General features: G+C 43.9%; 1 protein-coding gene and 1 long non-coding RNA gene across 2 annotated transcripts in view; both read right to left on the reverse strand.

Moving 5' to 3' along the window:
• Nucleotides 1-3,033: 3,033 nt before the first annotated feature.
• Nucleotides 3,034-9,755, reverse strand: LOC109257051 (uncharacterized). The gene is made up of 2 exons (XR_002075900.2): nucleotides 7,886-9,755; nucleotides 3,034-6,909 (listed from the first exon to the last, which is right to left on the reverse strand). It is a non-coding gene; the product is annotated as an uncharacterized LOC109257051 (long non-coding RNA).
• Nucleotides 9,756-10,821: 1,066 nt separating this feature from the next.
• MDM4 (MDM4 regulator of p53) overlaps nucleotides 10,822-23,192 on the reverse strand; it is a 42,202-nt gene continuing 29,831 nt past the window's right edge. The window contains exons 9-11 of the mRNA XM_053909018.1: nucleotides 21,945-22,094; nucleotides 20,176-20,256; nucleotides 10,822-18,238 (exon numbers count right to left, since the gene is read on the reverse strand). Of these exons, the coding sequence (XP_053764993.1) occupies nucleotides 17,666-18,238; nucleotides 20,176-20,256; nucleotides 21,945-22,094 (804 nt within the window). The 3' untranslated portion in view covers nucleotides 10,822-17,665. The remainder of the gene's footprint in view (nucleotides 18,239-20,175; nucleotides 20,257-21,944; nucleotides 22,095-23,192) is intronic.

Here is a 23,192-nt window from a genome sequence, read left to right on the forward strand (position 1 = left end):
ACGCTTAACCGACTGAGCCACCCAGGCGCCCCAGGACAGGTGATTTTAAAGGCACCTGGCTCCAAATACCCACAGCACCAGGCACTGTGCTCCCCTGGAGTTCCTCCGTTACAGCCAGACCTCTGGGTAAGCATTGTTTCCCTCCTCCCCAGATCCTCTCATGACATGTGCAAGTCCCGGGGACATCAAGGTCCCTAATACTGCAATGTGAAAAGTTTAATGAGAAGATTTTGTTTGTTGATTTGTTTGTGAAAACACAGGGCACCCTGGGGCTCCAAAAGCAGGAGGAAGCACGGATTGTCCCAGTGGCGGAAGGCAAGGTGTATGCTTACCCATGACCTCGTTCCACTCCTACAACATCTCTCAGCGGTAGTTGCTGAGGACGGACAATTGCGCTAAAGGTCAAATCAAGACCCTTGTGCAAATATAAAAGTAACACATGTCAATGATTTCATTTCACTCAACAATTAATGAGGGAACTAGTAAGAGGTCACAGGTGCTCGGAGAATCCAGAGCAGATACATACATAAGCCATCAGGAAACTGCACCTAAGGCACCAAAGACGCAAACTTATCGATATCTGCAGGGCAATAATCGGTTGCATTTCCTCTGGACACAATTTGTATGTCTTCGGGCAAAATCATTTGCATTCTTATCGGTTTTCTACAGTTTTGCTCAAAGACCAAGGAAGACAAAGATAATCCAGAGGGAACCAGACAGGACAGCCGACAACAATCTTTTCTGCCCGTTCCAAAGGCTCTCACAACTTTTCCTAACATGACAATCACCCTCCTTTCATGACGGAGCAGAAAAGACAGAGATGGACATAGAGAGTGGGAAGGGGGACCCTGTCCAGGGCCAGTCGCATCTGAGGGCGGAGGAAGTCCGTGACAACGATGTCACCTCTGGGATGACTTTCGAAAACCAAGAATGAGGTCATTTTCCCCACAAAGTTCTAGGATGCCCTTCAAAGGGCAGTCCTTCACTGCAGAGTACATCCTTCATACATTCATGGCATTCGTATGTCCTCTCCTTTCTGAAACCATGGTGGTCATAGACAGTAGTTACTAGTTGTTGCTTTTTAAATGTACTCGTTTGATGAAATAAAGGCCGGAAACCCTAGGTTGAGTCTCCATCTCATAAATACAGATCCGGCTTTTGCTGTTCTTGGGTTTTGTTCTTGTTTATCTTATTCATCTGTGAGAGCCTAAAATCTAGGAGCCCCGATCCCATTCACAATTCTGAAATTTTGCGTTACAGGTAAAGTGGCTGAGGGCCATGCTGAGCACCGCCTCCCAAGTCCCCCAGCCGATCAGAGTTCCCCGGGTCCTGGTGGAGGATGAGCACCTAACCTGGACGAGGCCTCCAGAGGTGAGGCTGAAGAGAGACGGGAGAAGAAAATGAGACTTACGGACTGAGTCCTGGGGATGCCAGAGGGAGGCTAAGACAGGAGAGCCAGGACCTTCTCTGGGGCGAGTCTCCAGATTATTCCATGCATTGTGCTCCATGGCTTGTGGAAAGCCTTCACCTACACGGTCCTCCCCGTCTGTGGCACAGAAGATTCTGAGGTTCATTAAAACCTGGTCTATGCTGGCACATGGACCAGAAGGGCAAGGAACAGGGCTGGGGACCACCTCCCTTCCCGAGAGCCTGCCCCAATGCCGGATGTAGGGATGTAAGCAAAGCCCAGAAGGAGAAGGGTTACGGACTTGAGAAGCCAAAGACGGATTAGATCTGAAGAATGGGAACAGAGATTTCCCAGCAATGTTAGATAGTAACATTTGCAGCCTGGCTTTTCAACTCCTCCACATCAGGAGTTTGGTTGCCAGAGCCCTGCTTCCTCCCCCACATTTGACTATCCCACTGCTGCAAGTCAGAAACCAGCAAAGGCACTGCTTTTAAAGGCACAGGCTGCCCAACCAGAGAGCAAGACCCCTTCCCAGAGAGCATGGAGGGCACAGGCACTGGCACTGGGAGCTCCATTACAAACCAGATGACGTCCCATCATGGCCCTAAAGGGGAAGGTGGGTGGAGTCCAATGGAGGACCTACGGGCCCCAGCATTCTAAGTATTAAGTACTACTATCCTGAGTACCTGCTTTCTGCTGGATTAACGCCAAGAAAATGAGCAGAGGGAAGGAGACAGCTCCTGATGGTTTTTAAAGAAAAGTGCATTTAAGCTTAAAGTCAGTGTAGCAGAACAGCTGGGCTGGAAAATTGGCTGTTTAGCTCTGCAGTTGGTGTCAGGGACCCACTGGCTGAGAGGCAGTAAGAGCAGCTTGCATGTGTAAAACTGCAGGTAATGAGAACCGAGACAAAGGGCCTCTAGGGAGCGGGGACTCCAGGGACAGCTCTTCCCCATTCCTATACATCAGGGGGAAGGACAGGGCCTGAGCCGGTCACACTCCAGGCGCTGGCCAAGCTCTAGAGTTTCCATGTTCCCAGCTCTGCCTTCGAGGAATCACAACCCCAGGATCCCAGAATCTCAGATCCAGAAAGGACCAAAGATCGCACAGGAATCCTTGCTTCAGCTTCTGGGGGTCCCACTGCCCCTAGGAATGCCCACTCGTCCTCTGCCCAGCCTGCCCTGCGGCTGTCTGCAGCTGGGATGGGGAGGAAATTCTTTTTTGTGTATACTGAAACCTGTATCTCTTCTGTCACCAGCACGGTGGACATACACTGTGGCACCTTTGATGGGAATGGCCTCTCAAAGACGACCTGACTCACAAGTCAAGATGATCCAAATTCACTTGCAGGAATTTTTTTTTCTTGGCCTACCTAATGTTTTTTTTTCTTTTTTTAATGTGTATGTATTTATTTATTTAATTTTTTTTTAACGTTTATTTTTGAGACAGAGAGAGGCAGAGCATGAACGGGGGAGGGTCAGAGAGAGGGAGACACAGAATCTGAAACAGGCTCCAGGCTCTGAGCTGTCAGCACAGAGCCCGACGCGGGGCTCGAACCCACGGACCGCGAGATGGTGACCTGAGCCGAAGTCGGACACTTAACCGACGGAGCCACCCAGGCGCCCCTGTATTTATTTATTTATTGAGAGAGAGCGAGAGATTCCCAAGCAGGCTCCACAGCAGCACAGAGCAGGACGCAGGGCTCAGTCTCACCACTGTGAGATCATGACCTGAGCTGAAATCAACAGTCAGATGCTCAACCAACTCAGCCATCCATCAGCCAAACGAATGTTAGAACTGCTTTTACATCCCATATCTACAATAGAGAGCTTTCCTTTAAAAATCTGGCCTGGTGGATTCTCTGGAAATATTAGAAAGGCTGGCAACAATGAGCCCGCGCTACCACATGAAAACACCCTTTGTGTAGGCCCGGCTGTCCAGACGGCTCCAGCCCCAGCACTCCCTTCTGTCCCCTGACCCGGCTGCCGTCCTGGTCTGCGACAACTGATTGGTCTCTAAAGGTATGAGTTTGAGAGGCCAGACTCTGTCCAGGCTCCGGGTTTTAGCAGCGATTAGAAAGGAAGATCGCCTTGGTCTAGCGCTCATTCCCTTCCTTTATAATATAGCCTCTTCCCTTACAGAGTTCTGCTCACCCCCAGGGATCTCCTTCCTCTTGTTCTGTTATCTTCATCTAGTGACCTTCATTAACATAAAAATAACCAGAGGAGCAAAGCAATTTGTTTAACCCTCCTTTTTCCTGTGACCATACATATAAGTCAGTGGTTCTAACAGGTGGCAGGACCACCTACCTGTACTGTACCTTCTGGGGTTTCTGGAAGGTATAATTAGTACCTTAACGACAGGGCTTGGGGGCCAGAGATGTTAAATATTCTGCTATGCAAGGGACAATCCATAAAACAAAACAAAACATAACAGAACAAAAGTTGGCCTTGTGGAATGCTTCTAATGCTGACTGAAACGGAACCCTGGCGAAGTCTTCCCTGTCCTTCATTTAGCTTCTCTGTGCTTCTGTACGGGGGTAGTCCACTCCACTCGCCCAACACCACACTTCTCTCACAGGGCTGTTGTGGAGATCACATGACATAAAACCAAACGGATAGATGACCCAATACGAAGCACACGGCAAACGTCAGCCATGACAACCCATCTGGACAAGGGGATGGTCAGGGGCGCCAGGGTGGCTCAGTCGAGTAAGCGTCCGACTTGATTTCAGCTCAAGTCATGATCCCTGGGTCACGGGACTGAGCCCCGTGTCGGGGCTCCACACAGTATGGAGCCTGCTTAAGATTCTCTCTCCCTCTGCCCTTCTCCCCTGCTCTCTCTCCCTCTCTCTCAAATTAGAGAAAGAAAAAAAAAAAAGAGTAAGCAGTGGGTACCCTGGATATCACTGCTCCCCTGAAATCCATGACATTTTGAGGAAGGCTCTAGTGGCTGGTAGCCTCAACTTTTCCTAGCTGTTCCCCTCCTCAGATGGAGAAAGGGCTTTTTCCCCCCCAGAACACAGCCTCTTGTGATGAGTACCCATCCATCACTAGACTCTCACCTCAAAGGGATTTAGAGAAATGGCTTCTGAGGCTCAACAGTAAGGCAGAGGCTCAGAACTGGATCCCAGCCCCCACTGCTGGAAGGAAGGCTGGCCATGACTAGGGGAAACAGGAGGGAGGCTGCACATCAAAGGGAAAAACAGCAGTTCAGTTCATTGGAACAATCCAGGAAGAAAGGAACAGCAACAACTTATTACTGAGAGAATAATTTGTAACTAGGTTACAGATAGTCTGAAGAGACAGACAATGGATGGTAGAAATGGACAAAATAAAAAAACGTTAATAGAACTCTCTTGATGGTTGATGTAGAGTAAGAGCACCAATTACCCTAAACTTCTTACTTCAGATTTCCCTTCTGCATTTTGAGGAATCTTGCAAATGATTCCTTCAGGCACCAAGAGCAAGAATATTTAAATAAAGACTTGAACCTAAGGGGTTATCCTCAGGCAGATTCAATTAAGGGCAAAGGAACATTCCTCTTAGATTTACAAGTTACTGGTGCCCTCTGGTGGACAGTGCAGGTTATGTCTGTTGGTTAGAAGCCGGAGATTTGAGGCTCCTATTTGAGGAAGCCGCCTCCCCAGCTCTGATGCAAGCAAGTGGAAGGAAGTCTCAGGTGCTAAGCACCTCACGTGCATTAGCTCATTTGTCCATCAGCTCTGTTTTCCAGATCAGTGAGCTGAGGCTTAGAGACATTAAGTGAACTGCCGAAGGTCACCCAGCAAGTAGCTAACTGGCAATTCTGATTCAGTGCCAAGGATTCCAGAAATCCCGATGGTTACAAGTGTTTCAAACACACACACACACACACACACACACAGATGAAAGTGGATGCAATTTTTGCCAAAATGCATCCCATATTTAGGTAGGAGCTTTACCCAGTTTTGAGCAGTATAAAGCTGGAGTTTCTGAGTTAAAATTTCCCAATTTAGGGCCCGGGAAGTCTCACATTTCTTTAACTTGATTCGAATGCATGGTTTATTTCCCACCAGTGACTCTTTTAAAGGTTAACGATGAAGGGAAGAGTCCCAGAGTGCGAGGAGGCAAGATGGGGTTACCCAGACCAAATGCGTTCATTAGTTATAGTTTAAACTGTAGTCAAAACCTCCTGGGTTTGCACGTAAGATTTGACATGCGTGTATATATCCTTTCTCTCAAGAGGCGATCCAGAGCACCCACCCCTTGACCCCAAGCAAGTTACAAACTACGACTCTGTGAACTGTTTCATGGTAAACATCCCCCTGCCTGCATCCATATACTCTTTTGCTTTCCTCTGTTTCTTTAAGCCTTAAAGGATACCTGGGTGGCTCAGTCGGTTAAGTGTCTGACTTCGGCTCATGATCTCATGGTTCGTGAGTTCAAGCCCCTCATCAGGCTCTATGCTGACAGCTCAGAGCCTGGAGCCTGCTTCAGATTCTGTGTCTCCCTCTCTCTCTGCCCCTCCCCTGCTCGCACTATCTCAAAAACAAATAGATCATTGATAGATACCTGGCTTTCCCCCAAGGAACCTTGGCAATCATTTCTCCAAACCTCACGCACCTTCAGTAGAGGAGATGGGCCTCCCCTGACCGCACCCAGACTACTATCCCTCCACACAGAAATCTCTCCTCTTTTGAGACTTAGACCTCCTTTATAGTGCCATCTGCTTACCTTCCAGATATTTTGCTCACTCATTATTGATTTTGGGTTCCCACAATCCTGCCAACATTCTGGGTGATATCGACGCCACAGGAATGACCCATCCAACACCCCCAGCCTCATAGGACCCTCCCTCATTGACCAACTCAACATCAAAAAACTCCTCTTCCACGATGCTTGAACTGCTCACTCCATGCCACGCCTGGGACCTACCCTCACCTGGGATTGCCCACCTTTGGGCCAGTCCGCTCAGACTAAGTCAGTAGCACACCCCCCAAGTCTTGTTTCTCTGCCCACTGCAGGACAGCCGCAGCTCTGCTCCCTGTTCTCGTCGATCTTGGAGCCAGACTACAGGGCAGCCTTCATTCTGGGGTGCACTAGCCTCATGCTGAGGGAAGAAGCCCTGACTGACCCTCGCAATGTCCCCCGAACCTCTGCTCAGAAGCAGTACACTTCATTCCCGCTGACATTTCATGGACAGGCCTGGTGCCACCAGGGCACGGAGCACTACCCACCCTCTCTGGAGCGTGGTGGAGAGAAGTGGCAGATGATTTGATGACACCATCTATCACAATCTTGGAAGTCTTGATTAGAACATCGGTCTAGGGGTGCCTGGGTGGCTCGGTCGGTTAAGTGTCCGACTTCAGCTCAGGTCATGATCTCGCGGTTCGCGAGTTTGAGCCCCGCGTTAGGCTCTGTGCTGACAGCTCGGAGTCTGGAGCCTGCTTCCGATTTTATGCCTTCTTTTCTCTCTGCTTCTCCCCTGCTCACACTCTGCCTGTCTCTTTCTCAAAAATAAACCTTAAAAAATAAAAAAGAACATCAATCTATCTCGGAACACAGCGGCCTGTCGTTCCTGCTCTCAGTCCACTCCTACCATACCATCTATCAACTTCGTTCAGCCTGTCCATTTTCTATCAGCCCCTCCCAGAAATAATGATGATAGATAACATTTATTGAACACTTCATAGGTGCTGACTTAACATCTATTATCCCATGACGAAGCTGAGACTTAGAGAAGTCAAATAATAACTTGTCTTCACTTTCTCCTTCCTATCTTCGAGGGTAGAAACATCAACTGTTAGGGGAACGGGAGAACCAGGGAGAACCGAGAGCCCAGGCTGGGGATGTGAATGCGTCGTAACAGCAATCTGCAAGTTGTATGATTTTTCTCCTGAAGTGCTCAGCGGCTGGGCTTACTGGCTCTCAGCCAGAGGTAATTCTCTCCTCAAGTGACACGTGGCAGTGCCTGCGGACAGTTTTTCTTGGGGAAGGGGCACTACCGGCATCTAGTGAATAGAGGCCAGGGATGCTACAATGCCCAGGACACCGGTCCCCACAACAGAAAATCTCCCAGTTCCAAATGTCCATCGTGCTAAGGCTGAGGAGCCCTGGTCCGGAGACCCGCTAGTGTCAGGCAATCACCTAGCAAGTTTCTCTAGTCTGTTCTCTCCTCTTCCCCAGACTTCCTGCTTCGGACTTCCTCCATTCTCTTCAAACCCTTCCACCAACTGCCTCCCCCGCGGGACTGCACTCTCCTTCCCTGCTTTCAACCACACTAAACTTTCCAGTCTGCCAGATACCATGAGCTCCAAGGCCCTTGCCTGTTTGCTCTTACCTCGATGCTCCCCCATCTCCCAACCCCCGTCCTTCCCTGAGCTCTCGGCTTCTCGACTCTTCAAGGAGGCTGTTCCTGAACTCTCGACTAGATCAGGCCCCTCTTCTGTATTTCCCACAGCAGCACGTGTGCCCCCAACAGAACACGCGCGACACTAACCCTACGTGTTGCCTAGCCCGTTTCCCGAAGCCACGAGAGCAAGGACCACGTTCCTCAGTTTCAGCACAGCGTCCCCGGGACCTACAAAGCACAAGATAAGTGACAGGTGCTTAGTATTTACAGCCCAGGTGTCTCCATTTCCCTTTGGATCTCTCATACGCACAAAGTCAACACGTCCAAAACTCATCACTTTTTCCTACCTCACCACCACCACAAACCTACCCTTTTACCATATTCTTGATCTCCGTGAGTGGCACCGCCATCCACCAACTGCCCAAGCCATCCCTGACTCCTCCCTTTTTCCCCTCACAGCCCCAGGCATTCATTCAGGAAGTGCGTCCCTTCATCCCTTCCGCCTGGGTTTCCATCAACTCCCTATACTTCTTCTTTTGGGCTTTTGTCTCAGACACAATAGTTTTAACCACTGACTCGATTCTGTCAGTTAGGTTCATTCCCTCAGACAGGTTACTTACTTCCTCTAAGCCTTAAATACCTGATGGGACTAGTAAATGCCCAGTCAGCACCCACCAAACGCTCAGTAAGTGCTATCTACTGTTCTTGCCAGGTCTACTGCCATCACTCTAGGAACATTGTTTCCAGCCCAGGTTGCTGCCAGGACCTGTTATCCCTGCTTCTGCCTGGCACTTCAGTCTATTCTCAACAATGTACCCAAAGCTCCCCAAAATGCAAATGAGATGTCACACTCCCGCTTAAAATCCTTAAATGGCTCTCCACTGTCTTCAGGATAAGGTTCAACCTTCCTGGCTTGGCATAGCCCACCCGCACCACACCCCAGGGCCGTCTCTCGGCACTTCTCCCATCACACCCTTGGCTCCGGTCACATGGAACCACCAAAGCCACTTCCTCCACTGCCGCTGCCTGGCCCGTGTGCATACTGCCCCCATCCCTACCTCCAGCGCAGACCGCAGGCAACTGAGGGAGCTTCCTGATTCACTGTGCTATTCCCAGTGCCAAGCAGGATCTGGCTCAGATTAACATCAAATAAGTATTTATTGACCGAATTGAACTCCCATGCTTTATTTTGAAGAGGAAACAAAGCAAAAAGAAAGTATTAACCACATGAGTTCAGGGTTGGGAAGGTATGTAGTGAGATTATCCCTGCATCCCCAAACCCATAATGACCTGCAATCTTTCTAATAGCACTGATTTTTTGATACCTTTAGAGCGTGGATTTGTGCAAAGTCTAGCAAACGGGGGTGCCTGCGTGGCTCAGTCAGTTATGCATCTGCCTCGATCTCAGCTCAGGTCGTGATCTCACGGCTCTCGAGTTGGAGGCCCCCATCGGGTTCTACACTGATGACACAAGAACCTGCTTTGGATGCGGTGTCTCCTTCTCTCTGCCCCTCCCCCACTTGTGCTCTCTTTCTCCAAAAAATAAACTTAAAAATTCTAGCCATCAAGCACCAACTAGGCATTTGTCTGCGAATGCCAATTTGAATCAGTGACTAGTTTCAGCTCGCCTTACTCTAGCCCCAGACTACATTCAACAATGATTCAGCTTGCAGCACCAGGTTAAGTAGGATGCAAAAATCCAGGAAACAAAACATGTTGTGCGGTTGGAATCCACACAAAGTACCTTAAAGGGGTCACAAAACGTGGAAAGGGTTGTGGACACGGAAACTGGCTTCATCCTTGGTTCTAATGCTCCTCCTCCTTTTTTTTTTTCATTTTTAAATGCTATCCCCAGTATTTCCAGTATCACCCCACACTCCCAGGAGCTCCTCATACAGGTACATATTACATAACTCTAGATAAGACAGCCTCCGAAGTGTGTCCCCAACAGCTGTGCAGCATACACCAATCCGTGTCTGTTTTGCAGTGGCCCTGAGCTCAGGACAACTGACCTGAGTTTCACTCACCTTAACGGTCCCAGCTGGGAGGACATGACCTTCTGAGAACGTGGGCTAGCAAGCTCTCTGGTGGACAGGTTGTCTTGATATCCCTCAAAAGAACAGAACAGGAGGGCCACAGACCAGTGGTTTCAATGAAGCTACTGAAAATGAACGTAAAATGTGCTTTTTTTATAAGAATTTCCTAAGTTTCGTTAGCTTTTCAAGGAGGGCTAGAATCCCCCCAATCTAAAAACCTCAGCAAACGTTAGGCATGGAAGTGATAAATTAACGTGTACTCTGTGGCAAACCCTCACTACCTCTTGAACTAGCCCCAATCCGAAACACAAAATAGAAGCCTGCACCTAGCATGTCTCCGTCAACTCAGGAGAGGCAAATCTGTCACCTCACCATTTGAAATCTCTCCAGTAGCAACGACAGACAAGGCGATACAGTCGTGGGCTCAGAAGAGTTAGGTACAGACTGGTGCCTAGAAGGCAGGCTTGTCTCAAATCACCCTAGACATGCAGGTATGATACATTCTCTAATTCTCAAGGGCTATAGTTGGGGAAATTCCACTTGACCTAACTAGCTCAATGTTCAGAGCGACTCTGCAAAATCTTTTCAGTTTCAGAAAAGAAACTGAAGGACCGGGGCGCCTGGGTGGCTCAGTCGGTTGGACGTCCGACTTCGGCTCAGGTCATGATCTTGCGGTCTGTGAGTTCGAGCCCCGCGTCGGGTTCTGTGCGGACAGCTCAGAGCCTGGAGCCTGTTTCGGATTCTGTGTCTCCCTCTCTCTCTGACCTTCCCCCGTTCATGCTCTGTCTCTCTCTGTCTCAAAAATGAATAAATGTTAAAAAAAAAATTTTTTTTTAAAAAGAAACTGAAGGACTGGGAACCTAAAAATGAAATACAATACTCTAATAGGTGAATGGTGGAAACTATCAAAGTCACTACTGATTAAGTACAGCAACTTCTATGGCAAATTCTATTCTCTCCGTCCCCAAATCAGACAGAAGACTGCATATAAAAACAAAAAGTGAGATTCTGTTATATACAAATTTCCCCAATAATGACACCACAACGGCAAAACGAAAAATATTTAATACACAAAAAGGCACAACAGAATCAACAGGGATTAAAAGCATTACATAGTGCAAAAACCAAAAAGATACAGAGCTATTTTATTGGCGCTTAAAAGGACTAGATGAGAACACATGAAGCTGTCTCCTTTCCCCATTTACTAAGCTGGCCACATTCAGTTACTTGAAGTTGCTTTTTTCCTTCCACGCGATGCAAGCACATTGGCTACACTCCTGTCGGTTATGCTACCTGATGAGATACGTTATTTGGAAAACTGCCTGTTTTCGGCGTATTGGCAGTGCATTTTAGGCCACCTACTCAAGTGCACGTAGAAAATTTTCGTGGATCAAGACCATAGCGTGGCAGTTGTATCTACTATCCAAATTTACACACACTTCTCTCAGAACCTAGAGATGGCCTCTTTTCTAGTCAAGAGCTTCATAGCAAGGAAAGAATAGATGGGCTAGAGGCATGGGTATAAGGAAGCAACATAGGCTCTGCTAGGCAGGCATAGAGAGGAGCTTGTGCTCGGCTTCCAGAACATGAGGTATTCTGAATACATACCCCAGAGCTTGGTTAACAATTCTTAACATCTTATTTAAAGCAATTTACAGGTTAGGTTGCTCCCGCATCCTTTATCTCCATAACAAACTATGAGGTAGAAAAAGGGTAGTACAAGTATTCATTTTACAGATGAGAAAAACTGAGGCTTAAGAAGGTCAAGACCAGGACCACAGAGGGTGGAATGATCTTACTCCTTATCTCTACCCAAAAGGCACATAATAGTGCCTACAGACTAAGGACAGAGTCCTGTTCAAAGGCTGCTTACAACTTCTACCTTGCCAAGTGCTGAGGAGGCCAGAAACATTTCATTCCCCTTTTAAAACATTTTCTATTATTTTTAAAAGGAGGAAAGAAAAAAACCCAAAAGGAGACATTTTGATTATTTTAAAAGGAGTGAAAAAGCAAGGCAAACTGAAGGGGAAAAAAGTCCTGTAGGAAAGGGGAAGGCTGGCCTCAATCTCTTAGTGCGGAGACAACAGTGGCCCTGATTGCCCTCCCTGTTCTCCCATCATGGACACAAAGGAAACCTAAACTAAACTACGAGTTGTTTTTTATTAGACAGTAGCTCTGATGTCACAGCTTCCCCTCCTGATTGCTAGAATCTGCCACCTAACTCTCCAACAGAAACACTCCCCCAGACTGACTGGAAAAGAGGAATCTTATCTAAAGATCACTGTAGGTACAACCACCCAGGGGGTGATACAGAAGGCCTTTGGTATAAAAGCAGTATCCAGAAGCAGACCTCTTTGAACTCTGAGGAAAAAAGAGCAACAGTAAGGGAAGAAGGAAGAGGAAAGGTAGGACGCCAAGGTAGCTGTTAAAAAAAAAAAAAAAAAAAAAAAGCCTTAGGATAAAACATTAGGTGTCCTGATAGGTGTCAGTGTTCTAGTGATTATGTCAACTTTCAAGAAAGCATTTGCCGAATGATAGCGACTGTTCTGACACAGGAATTACTCTATAGCACTTGACCCTTTTCAAGATCCCTGACCCATTCTACCCCAAGAAATGAGGACTCTCACTTGCTGTGCTATGTTCCCAGAAGGTATCAAATAAGGATCCTGGATAAAGGAAAACAATCTGCAGGACAAGCAACATCTTTGATTTCGGATAAGCTACCAAGAGATATATCAGCTACTTCTGCTGCAGATACACTTCTCTGTAACATTTTCAGTCATTCAAAAGGCTCTGACGGAGGTACAGTAAACCCGAGTGTTTTTTAAGGTTGTATTTTCTTTAACAAGGTCACACGCACCAGTAATGGCATTACTTGGGATTGCACGTTCATTCTACCAAAAGATCTCAAAATGCTTAGGATACAATCTCCCACAGGTGAGAAGAGATCTGGCGGCTCCTGTAAAGGACGAATGTAGCAATGGTGACCGAGGAAAGCTCTGTCCACGGAAAGGATGTCCCAAAGCAGTCTGGAAAAACTGTCCCCAAATTAGGCCAGGGAGTCACTTGAACCACTACCTCAGTTCAGCTGTAGACCCTCAGTATCTCTCCTCATACGCTGAACTGCAACTCCATTAATCACCTTCCGGACCATTCCAGCAAAGTAACCTCAGCATACCCTACGGCAGTGCAAAATTCCAGACATTTGTAAACATTGCACTTTTTGCTTTTGGCACAGGGGAGAGCTTACAGGTTTTTTCTCTTTGAAGTGCAGATCCTAAACACAGCTAGTTCCTATTTTATAGCCATTTTCAGCAAAGGCATTAGCAGTCTTGATAGTGTATGTACATACATATATACACACCCATGAATGAAGAGAACCATCAAAGTAAATTCTTCTTTAGGGCTCTGATGAACAATTTAAGTAGATACTTGGCTAAATGGAAAACAACAGATTCACAGTATCTAAAGGCATATAGTTCAAAGTTCACATAACTCTCGGGGCGGGGGGGGGGGGGGGGGGGGGGCCGGGCAAATAACTGGTTAACAAGATTCCTCCTTTCTAAAGAGAACCAAGAGATAACACAATACTTCTGCAGAACCCAAGATCTAGCATTCACCAATTTCTCATTAATGACTTTTCAAAGGAGCCAAATATTGCATTGAGTTGACATTAAAAAAAAAAAAAGGTTACAAATGATCCTGACCATTAAAAATTCTCACAAATAAAACAATGTCCTACAAAGCATTATATACACCTAAATATACATAAATTATTATTAAAACACAACTGCATATTTCAAATGCTTGGCAGTGATTCCATCTTATATTTAGAAAAGTTCATGGCAGTTTGTAGGCTGGCTTGGCTAGACGCTGACCCATTGTTCAAGCCTAGGACTGAGAACCTGTGATATTCCATAGATGGACTACGAAAAAATGGCAATATGCATTGGTCTTAAGATTTTTATAAAGTCTGATTTAAGTATTTAATACAAAAGCATAGCAAATATTATAAGCACAGTGCAAGTACAGGGAGTTAATGAGACAGGAGACATTTTTAGCTGTAACCTAAAAATTCATTGTTTCTTAAGATTTGTCACTTTTGCTCTGAATTTTCTGTCCAGGGTAACCTGATCATAAATATTAATAATGGTAATTAAAATAAGAAATTTGATGCCGGGACGCTTGGCTGGGCTCAGTCAGTAGAGCATGCAACTTGGTCTCAGTCAGAAGTTGAAGCTCCATATTGGGGATAGAGATTACTTAGAAAGACAGAAAGAAAAAGAAACACAAAGACACACACACACACACACACACAGAGAGAGAGAGAGAGAGAGAGAGAGAGGGAGGGAGAGAGAAAGAAAGAAAGAAAGAAAGAAAGAAAGAAAGAAAGAAAGAAAGAAGAGAGAAAGAAAGAGAAAAAGAAATTTGGTGCTAACATGGTATGATTTCATTGATCACAAATCTATGGCATGATGCAGAAAAGTTAAACTCCACTGGCACCCCCTTTAAGAGATCCCTCCTCACAATCAAGATTTCCACTCAAGCATCTGGGAGTGAAAAGGGAGAAAAGGAGACAAATCAGACGGGCTGCTAAAAAAAGAGCGGTAAACTGGCACTGTTTCCAGAACACCAGAGCACACTGTCCACCCTAAATACAACTAAAAGATAAATAGTAGTGTTTGGAAATTAGGAATTTACCTGGCAGAAGTAAAACTATGAAGACTTCACGTACAAACTATGTCTTGCTTTACCGGCAGTGAGTAAAATATACCTGTACCGCAGTAGCATGAAAAAAAAAAAAGAACAAAACCAAAAACAAATCAAGATGCAGGTAACGAACTGCTCTGATAGCGTTACGTGGCCCTTTGTAGGACTCTTCACCCATTCTACCCCAAGGAATGACAAGTCCTACTTGCTATCCTACACTCCCAGGGGTGATTACACAGGATAGGGATCCGGGATGAAGGAAACAATGTGCAGGGGAAGCGGCATCCCAGATTTCAGATAAGCTACCGAGAAATACCAGCTGCCTCCTCCTGCAGATACTATCACTCGTTTCTCTGTAACAGCTGCAGTCAGTCCCACGGCTCTCGGCTCTCATCAGAGATCCAGGAAACCCGAGTCCAGGTTATTGTACCACTCACAGCTCAAACATACAGCTTGGGATGTTCTACGCAAAGTATTTCGTGGTAACGGGGACAGTATAAAACCCAGGTGAGCAAGGGGGAGAAGGAAAGCTGAGTAGCAAAAGAGGATCCTGTGCTAGGCAAGGATGTACCAAAACTGGCATCAAATATCTACAAACACAAAATTTTCCCATTTTTTAATTTTCTAAAAAAACCTGCAACTTTTCCTAAGAGGAATCAGAGGGTACAAGTGCAGATCCCCAACTCTCCCTGTCCCTCCTTTAAGTTACCATTTGCAAAAGCCCCGAACTGGCAAAATCAAACCAAATTGAGGGCTATCAAACTATTATGAAGAGAGTAGTACTTGAGAGAAAATAGGGGAAAAAGCCATTTAAATTGCAGGAGTGGTGGAGCATTTACCATGGTTTAACAAAACACTAAACTCAAAGGACTCGTTCTACTTCTAGAAGGAAAACAAACCCTTGTCCCTGATGCCTAGAGAGAGCCAGAAACTTAACTTCCTTCCCCAAGAAGGAACAATACTGGAGACAATGGATCAGGCTCCTCTGCACCTTTATCTGTCCTCCCTGTGGGAGGACATCTGATTATAGAAGAAAGCCTGACATTTATAGGGCCTTTTTCTTTAGGGAGAAAGTGTTAAAAGTTATCACTCTCTCTAAAGTCCTAGTTTGGCTGCAAGCCACATTCTGCAATATTTTAGGATGATGAGCTACCCCAAATTCGAGAAGCATCCCACTTTATATATTTAACAAACAATGACAAGAGAGTGAGCATGGTTTAGAGACTTACTACAAGTTCCCTAGATTCTAGTAATAGCTGCATCACTAGCTGTGACTTTTGACAGTCATTTAACCTTAAATTTAGCCTCAAGTGCAAAATAACAGGGGCTTGAGTATATGAGTGCATTCTAGTTTTAAAATTCTAGAACTTTTAACAAAACTCCCCCTCAGAAAATTAAATATCCTGCTAAAAATGATCTTGTTCATTCTACTTCTTGTAACTGGGAAAACCCTTCCTTCTAGGGCAGGGCTTCCCAAAGTGTGGTCTGTGGACCACTTGAATCAGCTTCCAGGAACACACGTTCAAATGGAAACTCCAGGGCAAAGTGGGGGGAGGGGGTTTGAGTTTGGCTTTTTTTTTTTTTTTTTTTTAAACTTGGGCTGTTTTAACAAGCAACCCAGGTAATTTTTTGGATCAGTAAATTTGTTAATTGTAGGGCCCTCGTCGCCAAAATCTCATATGCATACCCCTGGGCATACTTCAAGATTTTTCCATGGAGAAAGCAGGCAGGGATAGGTATAAAGACATCAGCTTAAAGGTCTTCAACTTCCATTTGTACTGCCCTAAGATTAATGTGCTCAGATAAGGCTTCTTCAGATCTACCATTTTTCTTATTATCCTTTTCACAACCGCCATAACTCCCTATTTCCAAAGGAAAGGCTGCCTCTCACCCATCTAGAATCTTACTATGGGGCATTGCCTCAGAATGTAAAAACCCTCTAGAGGCATCCAATAAAAGAACAACAAAAAACCTCCAGAGGAATGATTCTCAGAAGATAATGAGGACAGAGTAAAGCAAAGGGAGCTTAGGTTAAAAATTCTATGCCTTACCTACCTTAGAACTGTAATTGAGACGGTTGTGCCAGAAATGTGTTAATGCATTTATTTTTAAAAATAAAGTCAAACATTTTCTGACTGAAAGTGAAATCTGATTTGGCTGATGAATTTTAAAATGAGAACAGCTTTGCTACTTTATATGACAGGACTTTTTCTATAACTTTAATCAACGAAACCTACAGCTCCAAGGCTTTGAGAAAAATGTTTTTAAGGCACATATACAATATATTGGATAGGGTACCCTTTCTAAGTATTTAAAGGTATTTTTAAAATTTAGATGTCACACTAAACATGTGCAAAAGGACAGCTAACCTAGAATGAGAGCCACGAAATGGAGGGGGAACTGCTTGGAAAGAGGAACAAGGGAAACATTCTAAGGAGACAGAAATGTTCCATTGCTTGTCTTAGGCTGGCTACTCAGAGGTCTACAACTCACCAGAAAGGAAACTTTGTCTGTTAATTACATACCTCATGGTGTAAAATGTGCAAAAGGTTACATATACTTTTTCAAAATTCTTTTAGGAGTATGTTAGCAAAAATGCTCCATACCATTGTTCTAGGCACACATGGAGAAAGCGCTTGTTTTTCAAGACTTTTCTTTTAGCTTATCTGAATCGTGCAGCCTGACTGCGACAATCTATATAGCATTACATACCTTGACTAATCAAATTTATTATTATTTCTTTTGTTAGCTTTAGTATTTTTCTAATAGCCACCTTGGATCCTAATGCCTAATAACATTCCCTAACAGAAAAAAAGAATGGGGAATACCATTAACTAAAGAAATAGTGAATCTTCAAATAATTTGGTAAGTGAGCGAATTAATGTATTTTTGTTAGTACTGGCAGTTGCTTTCTCCCAGATCCTCATCTTTGAGGAGAGAATGAAGTGGTATCTTTAACGTATCTTTTCACGTTAACAGCGTCCCCCAAATTGGCAACCTAGTTCTAAAGAACTCATTCTCAAATTCCATATAAGTTTAGAAGCAAAAATGTTGGGGAACACAGATGTTTACCCAAATAAATAAACAGATGTAATGGGCTACACTGAGTAGAGATGCTCAATACTGACATTTTGAAACATGACCTAGCCCTGTTAATATTTTCTGCAATTCACTGAGTTAGCTATGCTATAAAAACCTTAATAACCAACTGAATCTCTTTCTTGCAAATAGGGCATGAAGCCCCAGCCTTCTTTAATCTTCTGGCACAGTGAAAACAAGTGACAAGATGGCCCGTCCTCCCATGAATAATGTTTCCATCTCGTGGTCTTTTCTCACACAGACTACACGGCTTCAAGAGATTCTGGCAATCTTCCATGTTTTCTGTATCTGTTCTCTGTTCAAAAAGGTTATCTGATTGTTCTCCCGTGCTTGATATGGTTTCTTGGCTTTCTGAACTGTGGGCCAAATCCAAGAATTCCACTGAGTTGCAGGGATCAAAAAGTTTAGGGTTTTCTTCCTTTGTATACACATCTTTAGGTCTAACAACTGGAGCTGATATGGTTCTTCGGCAATCAGGGACATCAATTCCTTCATTTTCCTTCTTTTCAGGTATGGCAGTGATATCAGACGTGGAGAGAGAATGGGTTAACTTAGAACAATCGGAATACCAATCCTTCCTCAAGGCCCAGCAACGGAAACAGTACCTCTTGCTTGGAGAGTTAAATTTCTTGCACTCAGTACACTGCCACTCATCCTACAAAGACAAGTGCAGCCAATTAACACTCACTCCGTGGCAAACATGAAGCTGAGGAAAAGGGAGGGTAGGCCCTGGCTCATCATCTCACTAAGCTAGTGAGAGTCCGGACATTCCCCATCGGTGGTCTAGCCTCTCATATGAGCAAATTCCACAGCCACGTGTAAGAAAGTCTTGACAAGTTTTACAATGATAGTGACACAACCGCCATTTTCAAGTCAAGATTTATATAGCTATCTTTAAGAAAGTTAAATTCATTATTGTGGCATTCTATCTCATCTGGATGGAATTTTGATTGCTGGCTTTTCCCTGCTGCCTTCTTTTTAGTTCATTTCTTTGTACAACTTAACTCTCTTACTGAGCAAGAAGCTAAAGAATGAAGCAAAGAGAACACTTTCATTCTTTCCCACTAATTAAGAAATATAAAATTTGGCAAAAAAAGGAAGCTAAAATTAAAATGAGATTTGAAAACTACTAAATTTACTCATGGTCTCTCACTAGCTAACTATACGCCTAAACCATACCCTCTGAAAAATGAACGTTCTTGTCCTTGGATGCCCGTAACTTTTTTCCTACTTCTCCATACCCAAATTAGTAGATACCAAATTAGGAGATACTGGAGCTCAATGAATTTTAAATGCCTTGCTTAATGCGAAGGTAGCTACCTGGAACAAGTCAAGGGTATTTAATGTGGCTAATTGCCTGGCTCTGACAGGATCAATGACTGGACACAGGCAGACTTGATTACTTTCAGAACAAAGGCCACACACTTCAAGTTTAGAAGTCGTAACTCAATTTCATGGGCAAAGAGGCAGGGACGCGACCATCTGTTAAACTGGGTGGTCTTCAGGGAGCCTCACAACACTCTTGCCGGCTTAAGATCCTCACATCTCATCTGAAATGCTATCCAGACACTCAAAGGGGATTCGTAAAGATTTGGAATTCATAACTGATGGTGTGTCACAGTCTAACTGGCATCACTTTTTCTTTTTTAGTAGTACATAAAATAATAGGGCTTATCAAATTCAATGGCATCTTTGATTTGATAAAATACAGTCTATTTGCTTAATAGATTTTCTGGGCCCAAGTAGCCAAAGAAGTCTGATGAAGATGGAAACACTTATCTCTGCTATTTGTGTTATGGTCAAGAACCCTTAACGGACCAATATATTCTACTTTATTACTTAGCTATATGCAGACAGATAATTTGCAGTCAACTACCATAAGGGCAACCGTGGCAGGCCAGGAGTTGGGGAGGATCGACCAAAGACAACATACCACTTTTCTATCCCCAAGCAGCAAACTGTAAACTCTCCTCCCCTGTCCTTCCCCCACCACCCTTCTTCCCACGGTGGGTTAGCCAAGGGAAGCACTAAAAGGAAAATGGGGAACCAGCATGAAAAGAGAAAAGGTATACATTTGAGTCTAAACCTGAGTTGTCATTTGGTGACAAATCCATACCTATTACCTTTCCAGCTTAATACTACATTTTCATTGATTAGCCCTCCATGAATATAAACCTGTGTGGAAATTAAGCCATTTTCCATTTGTCGATTTCTAACAAAGCACTGAAAATATGATCTTTGTACTTGACAAAGAATTTTAGATAGCTTAGAAGTCTACCTTTACGATTACAGAGGGGTGGCTAGTGGGGAAAGCAGTGCAGGACTATTCTGAATAACTCTGTGTCCACTGCATCAGGTCCAAAGAATTTCGTCAGCAGGGAGAAAGGCATACAGACAGGCACTTAAGTCACCCTTTCTCCAAATTCCAATAAAAACCTGTAACAAAATATAAAGAAGCCAACATGTCTTAACGTCAAGGAAAGGGAGATAGAAATGGGGGAAATGGCCTTCTTCAACACAAGTGCAGTGCTGGAACGTACACACTGGGAGACGCGGGGGGTGCAAAACAGCTCTTTTACTAGATACCCCTACCTCAGAGGTAACTTCTACATCAGTATCGTCACTTATGGACTTGGAGTCCTCAAGGTCATCATTTTTTCCCACTTCAATCACCTATGAGGGCAAAGACATCTCATTAGTGAGGTTCACCTAGTTTACAGGAGGTTACAACCTGAGAGCAAAAAAGACAGAAGAGCTTCAATTTAAAACTACACTCTGCCTCCATCACTAGCACTTAGAAAGAAAATAGCTTAAAGGATTCTAGATGCACCCAGCCAGAACTTTAGTAGAAGAAATGATTAAAAAGTACCCAGAAAGGTCATCAAATAGAAGAGGGCGCCCAAATGTATGACTTTAATGAAAATAAACAATATCAGAGTAGAAAAGCTACAAATCATTAAATGTGATTTTTTTATGTTGGGAATCTAGGTAGGCATTCAGAATTACACGAGAAAACGGAAGTGAAGAGTACTATATAAAATAAGGAACTGAGATGTCAAGAATGAAAACAAAGTATTTCAAAGTTTTACTTTTCATATTCAAAAGTAAACCTAGTTAAGTGATACTCTGGTTGCCCTGTAACAACATGCCCATGGACCAGGACACAGAAAGTCAAGAAATGTGGGAAGTGTCTTCTAAATTTTAAAATTTGGAATTTAAAATTCTAACAACACCCTACTTTGTGATCTGGTAAATGGAATAAAACCAATTATGATTCAATTAGGGACCTCAGTATAGCAACTTTCTCATGCAAGTTCAAGTATTCTAAGTCCCACCTCTCTCCATGGAAGTTTCCAAATGTCCCCTCTGTCTTCCTTCAAGCCACTTGTAGTCCCTTCTAATGCTCCCAACATACAACTAGGCTAGCAGGACCTAAGCATCTATCTGCCTACAAACACACCAGCATATCCTTCAGGAACCCAAATTACTATGAAAATCCCTTAAATTAAAAAAATGACCCTATTCAGGGTATGTGTTTTGCTACATTTATTCAATGAATGTTTACTGAGAATCTTGTCGATGTCGGACACTGGATCTGGCGTCCAATTTCTTTTGAGACTTGAGCACATGCTTCATCTTGGTGTGCTCACACCATGTGTATTTGGAGTTCTCTCTTCTTTCCCCTTATTTAAACTCTAAAATACGTAGGGAGAACTCATCTATTTCCATTTACATATAAATGGCTATGAAAGACACTGAGATGTCCAAGAAATAAGAATTTCTTTCCCTACAGGCTGCTGTGGCCATTTAGAACGTTGCCTTGTTAGCAAAGAAAGGTCTCCTAAAGAAACAACTCCACAGTGAGAGATCAGACAAGCAGGAAAGGGCAGCTTATTGCTTCTAAAGGAGGAGGAGTTTCACCCAAACAGTCCTATTCTGTTTTTAAGACAGCCTTGGTTAACTTAATGTGACTCTTAAAACTGGATACAGGAAAACATGAAAAAGTAATGAGTAAAAAGCTCAGTTGGTTAAGCATCCAACTCTTGATCTCGGCTGAGGTCATTATCTCACGGTTCACGGGATCGAGCTCCGCGTCAGGCTCTATGCTGACAGTATGGAGCCTGCTTAGAGTTCTTTCTTTCTCTTTCTCTTTCTCTCTCTCTCTCTCTCTCTCTCTCTACCTCTCTCTCTCTCCCCTCCCTCGTGCCCTCTCTCTCAAAATAAACAAACTTTAAAAAAAGAAATTAAAGGGGGGGAATTATGTGAGTCATCTGTTGTACAAAAGGGTTGGGATACCAGACCTGAACAGATTATGCTAGGTACACGTAGATACAAACAAGGCGAAATGTTTCCAAACATACCTTTTTGTCTCTTACTTTCCCTACTTCTTCACTTGTTTGTTCAGTATCTGCGGCTTCAACTTTGATTCCCACACCAAATTGCTCTGATACAGACTCATTCAAAAACCACAAATCATCTGTGGTGTCTGAAACAATGGCAGTACCTATATCCTAGTAGAAAAAAAGGTTTATAGTCAGACGCTTATCAGTGATGCTGAACCAATAAAAATGAACCCAAAACTCAATGTCCCTAAACATCTCCAAAGAACACCTTGCCTCTTTCTTCGACGGACATCTATTCATTCCACAGACATCTACTTCACATCTACTATGTATAAACTCGTGAGTGGATATAAAGGAGTCTGGCAAAGAATTCTCTACTTTAACAGTAACTCAAGTATAACACTTGAGAAATGGTACTAAAGAGCTTAAAGGCTAAAGACTCATAGCTGCTCAACTAAATAGAATCCATTCCCTCAACTCCTTTCCAAAGGTGGTATTCTGAGAACCTAGAAGACATTCTATTAACTGTGGTACATCATTTCCTTGACAGTCAATAATGTTTATTAAAATATGAGAAATACTGATAGTAACTCAAATCTTCTTTCTGAATTCCCAAACAACTTTAAATATAACTTTCTTTCTACATTCAACTATGGATATTTTATGACATGCTTTTCTCCAATATTCCTAAAAGAAAACTTATTATTTTGCCACCATTATATACCCATTCATTTACTGAGCAAATGCTCACGGAACGCCTTTTACGTGTCAGATACTGTTCTAAGTACCAGGTAACAGAATAGAGTGGTAAATGATGCGAAAGCCCTGGACTTACATTTCAGTAGGGGTAAACAGACAAGAGATACATAAACAAAACAGAGTAACAGTTTTACAAAGCGAGAAGTGCAATGGAGAATATAAAATAAGATGAAGGAAGAGAATAATTATGGCTCGCATTAGGGTATGACACCGGAAGTAATAAAAGGGGTTAGATTTTGGATATGTTTTGGGTAAAGAGCTGACAACGTGAATGCGGCATATGACAGAGAAAGAAATCAATGATATCCCTTTGGATTGGGCTAGAATTACTGGATAGAAGGTAGACGTGTGAAAAAAGAAAGGCTGGATAGGAATGTTTGGGGAAAAAGAAAAATTAAAAGAAAAATCTGGTTTGAACATGTTAAATGTCAGATCATCTAAGTGAAGGTGTTGAGTAGGCAGCTGAATATAGAAGGTGGGCATTTAAGAGAAGAGGTCAGGGCTGCA

This window comes from Panthera pardus, unplaced genomic scaffold, assembly GCF_024362965.1.
Source record: "Panthera pardus isolate Hobbes unplaced genomic scaffold, ASM2436296v1 HiC_scaffold_21, whole genome shotgun sequence".
NCBI lineage: Eukaryota > Metazoa > Chordata > Mammalia > Carnivora > Felidae > Panthera > Panthera pardus.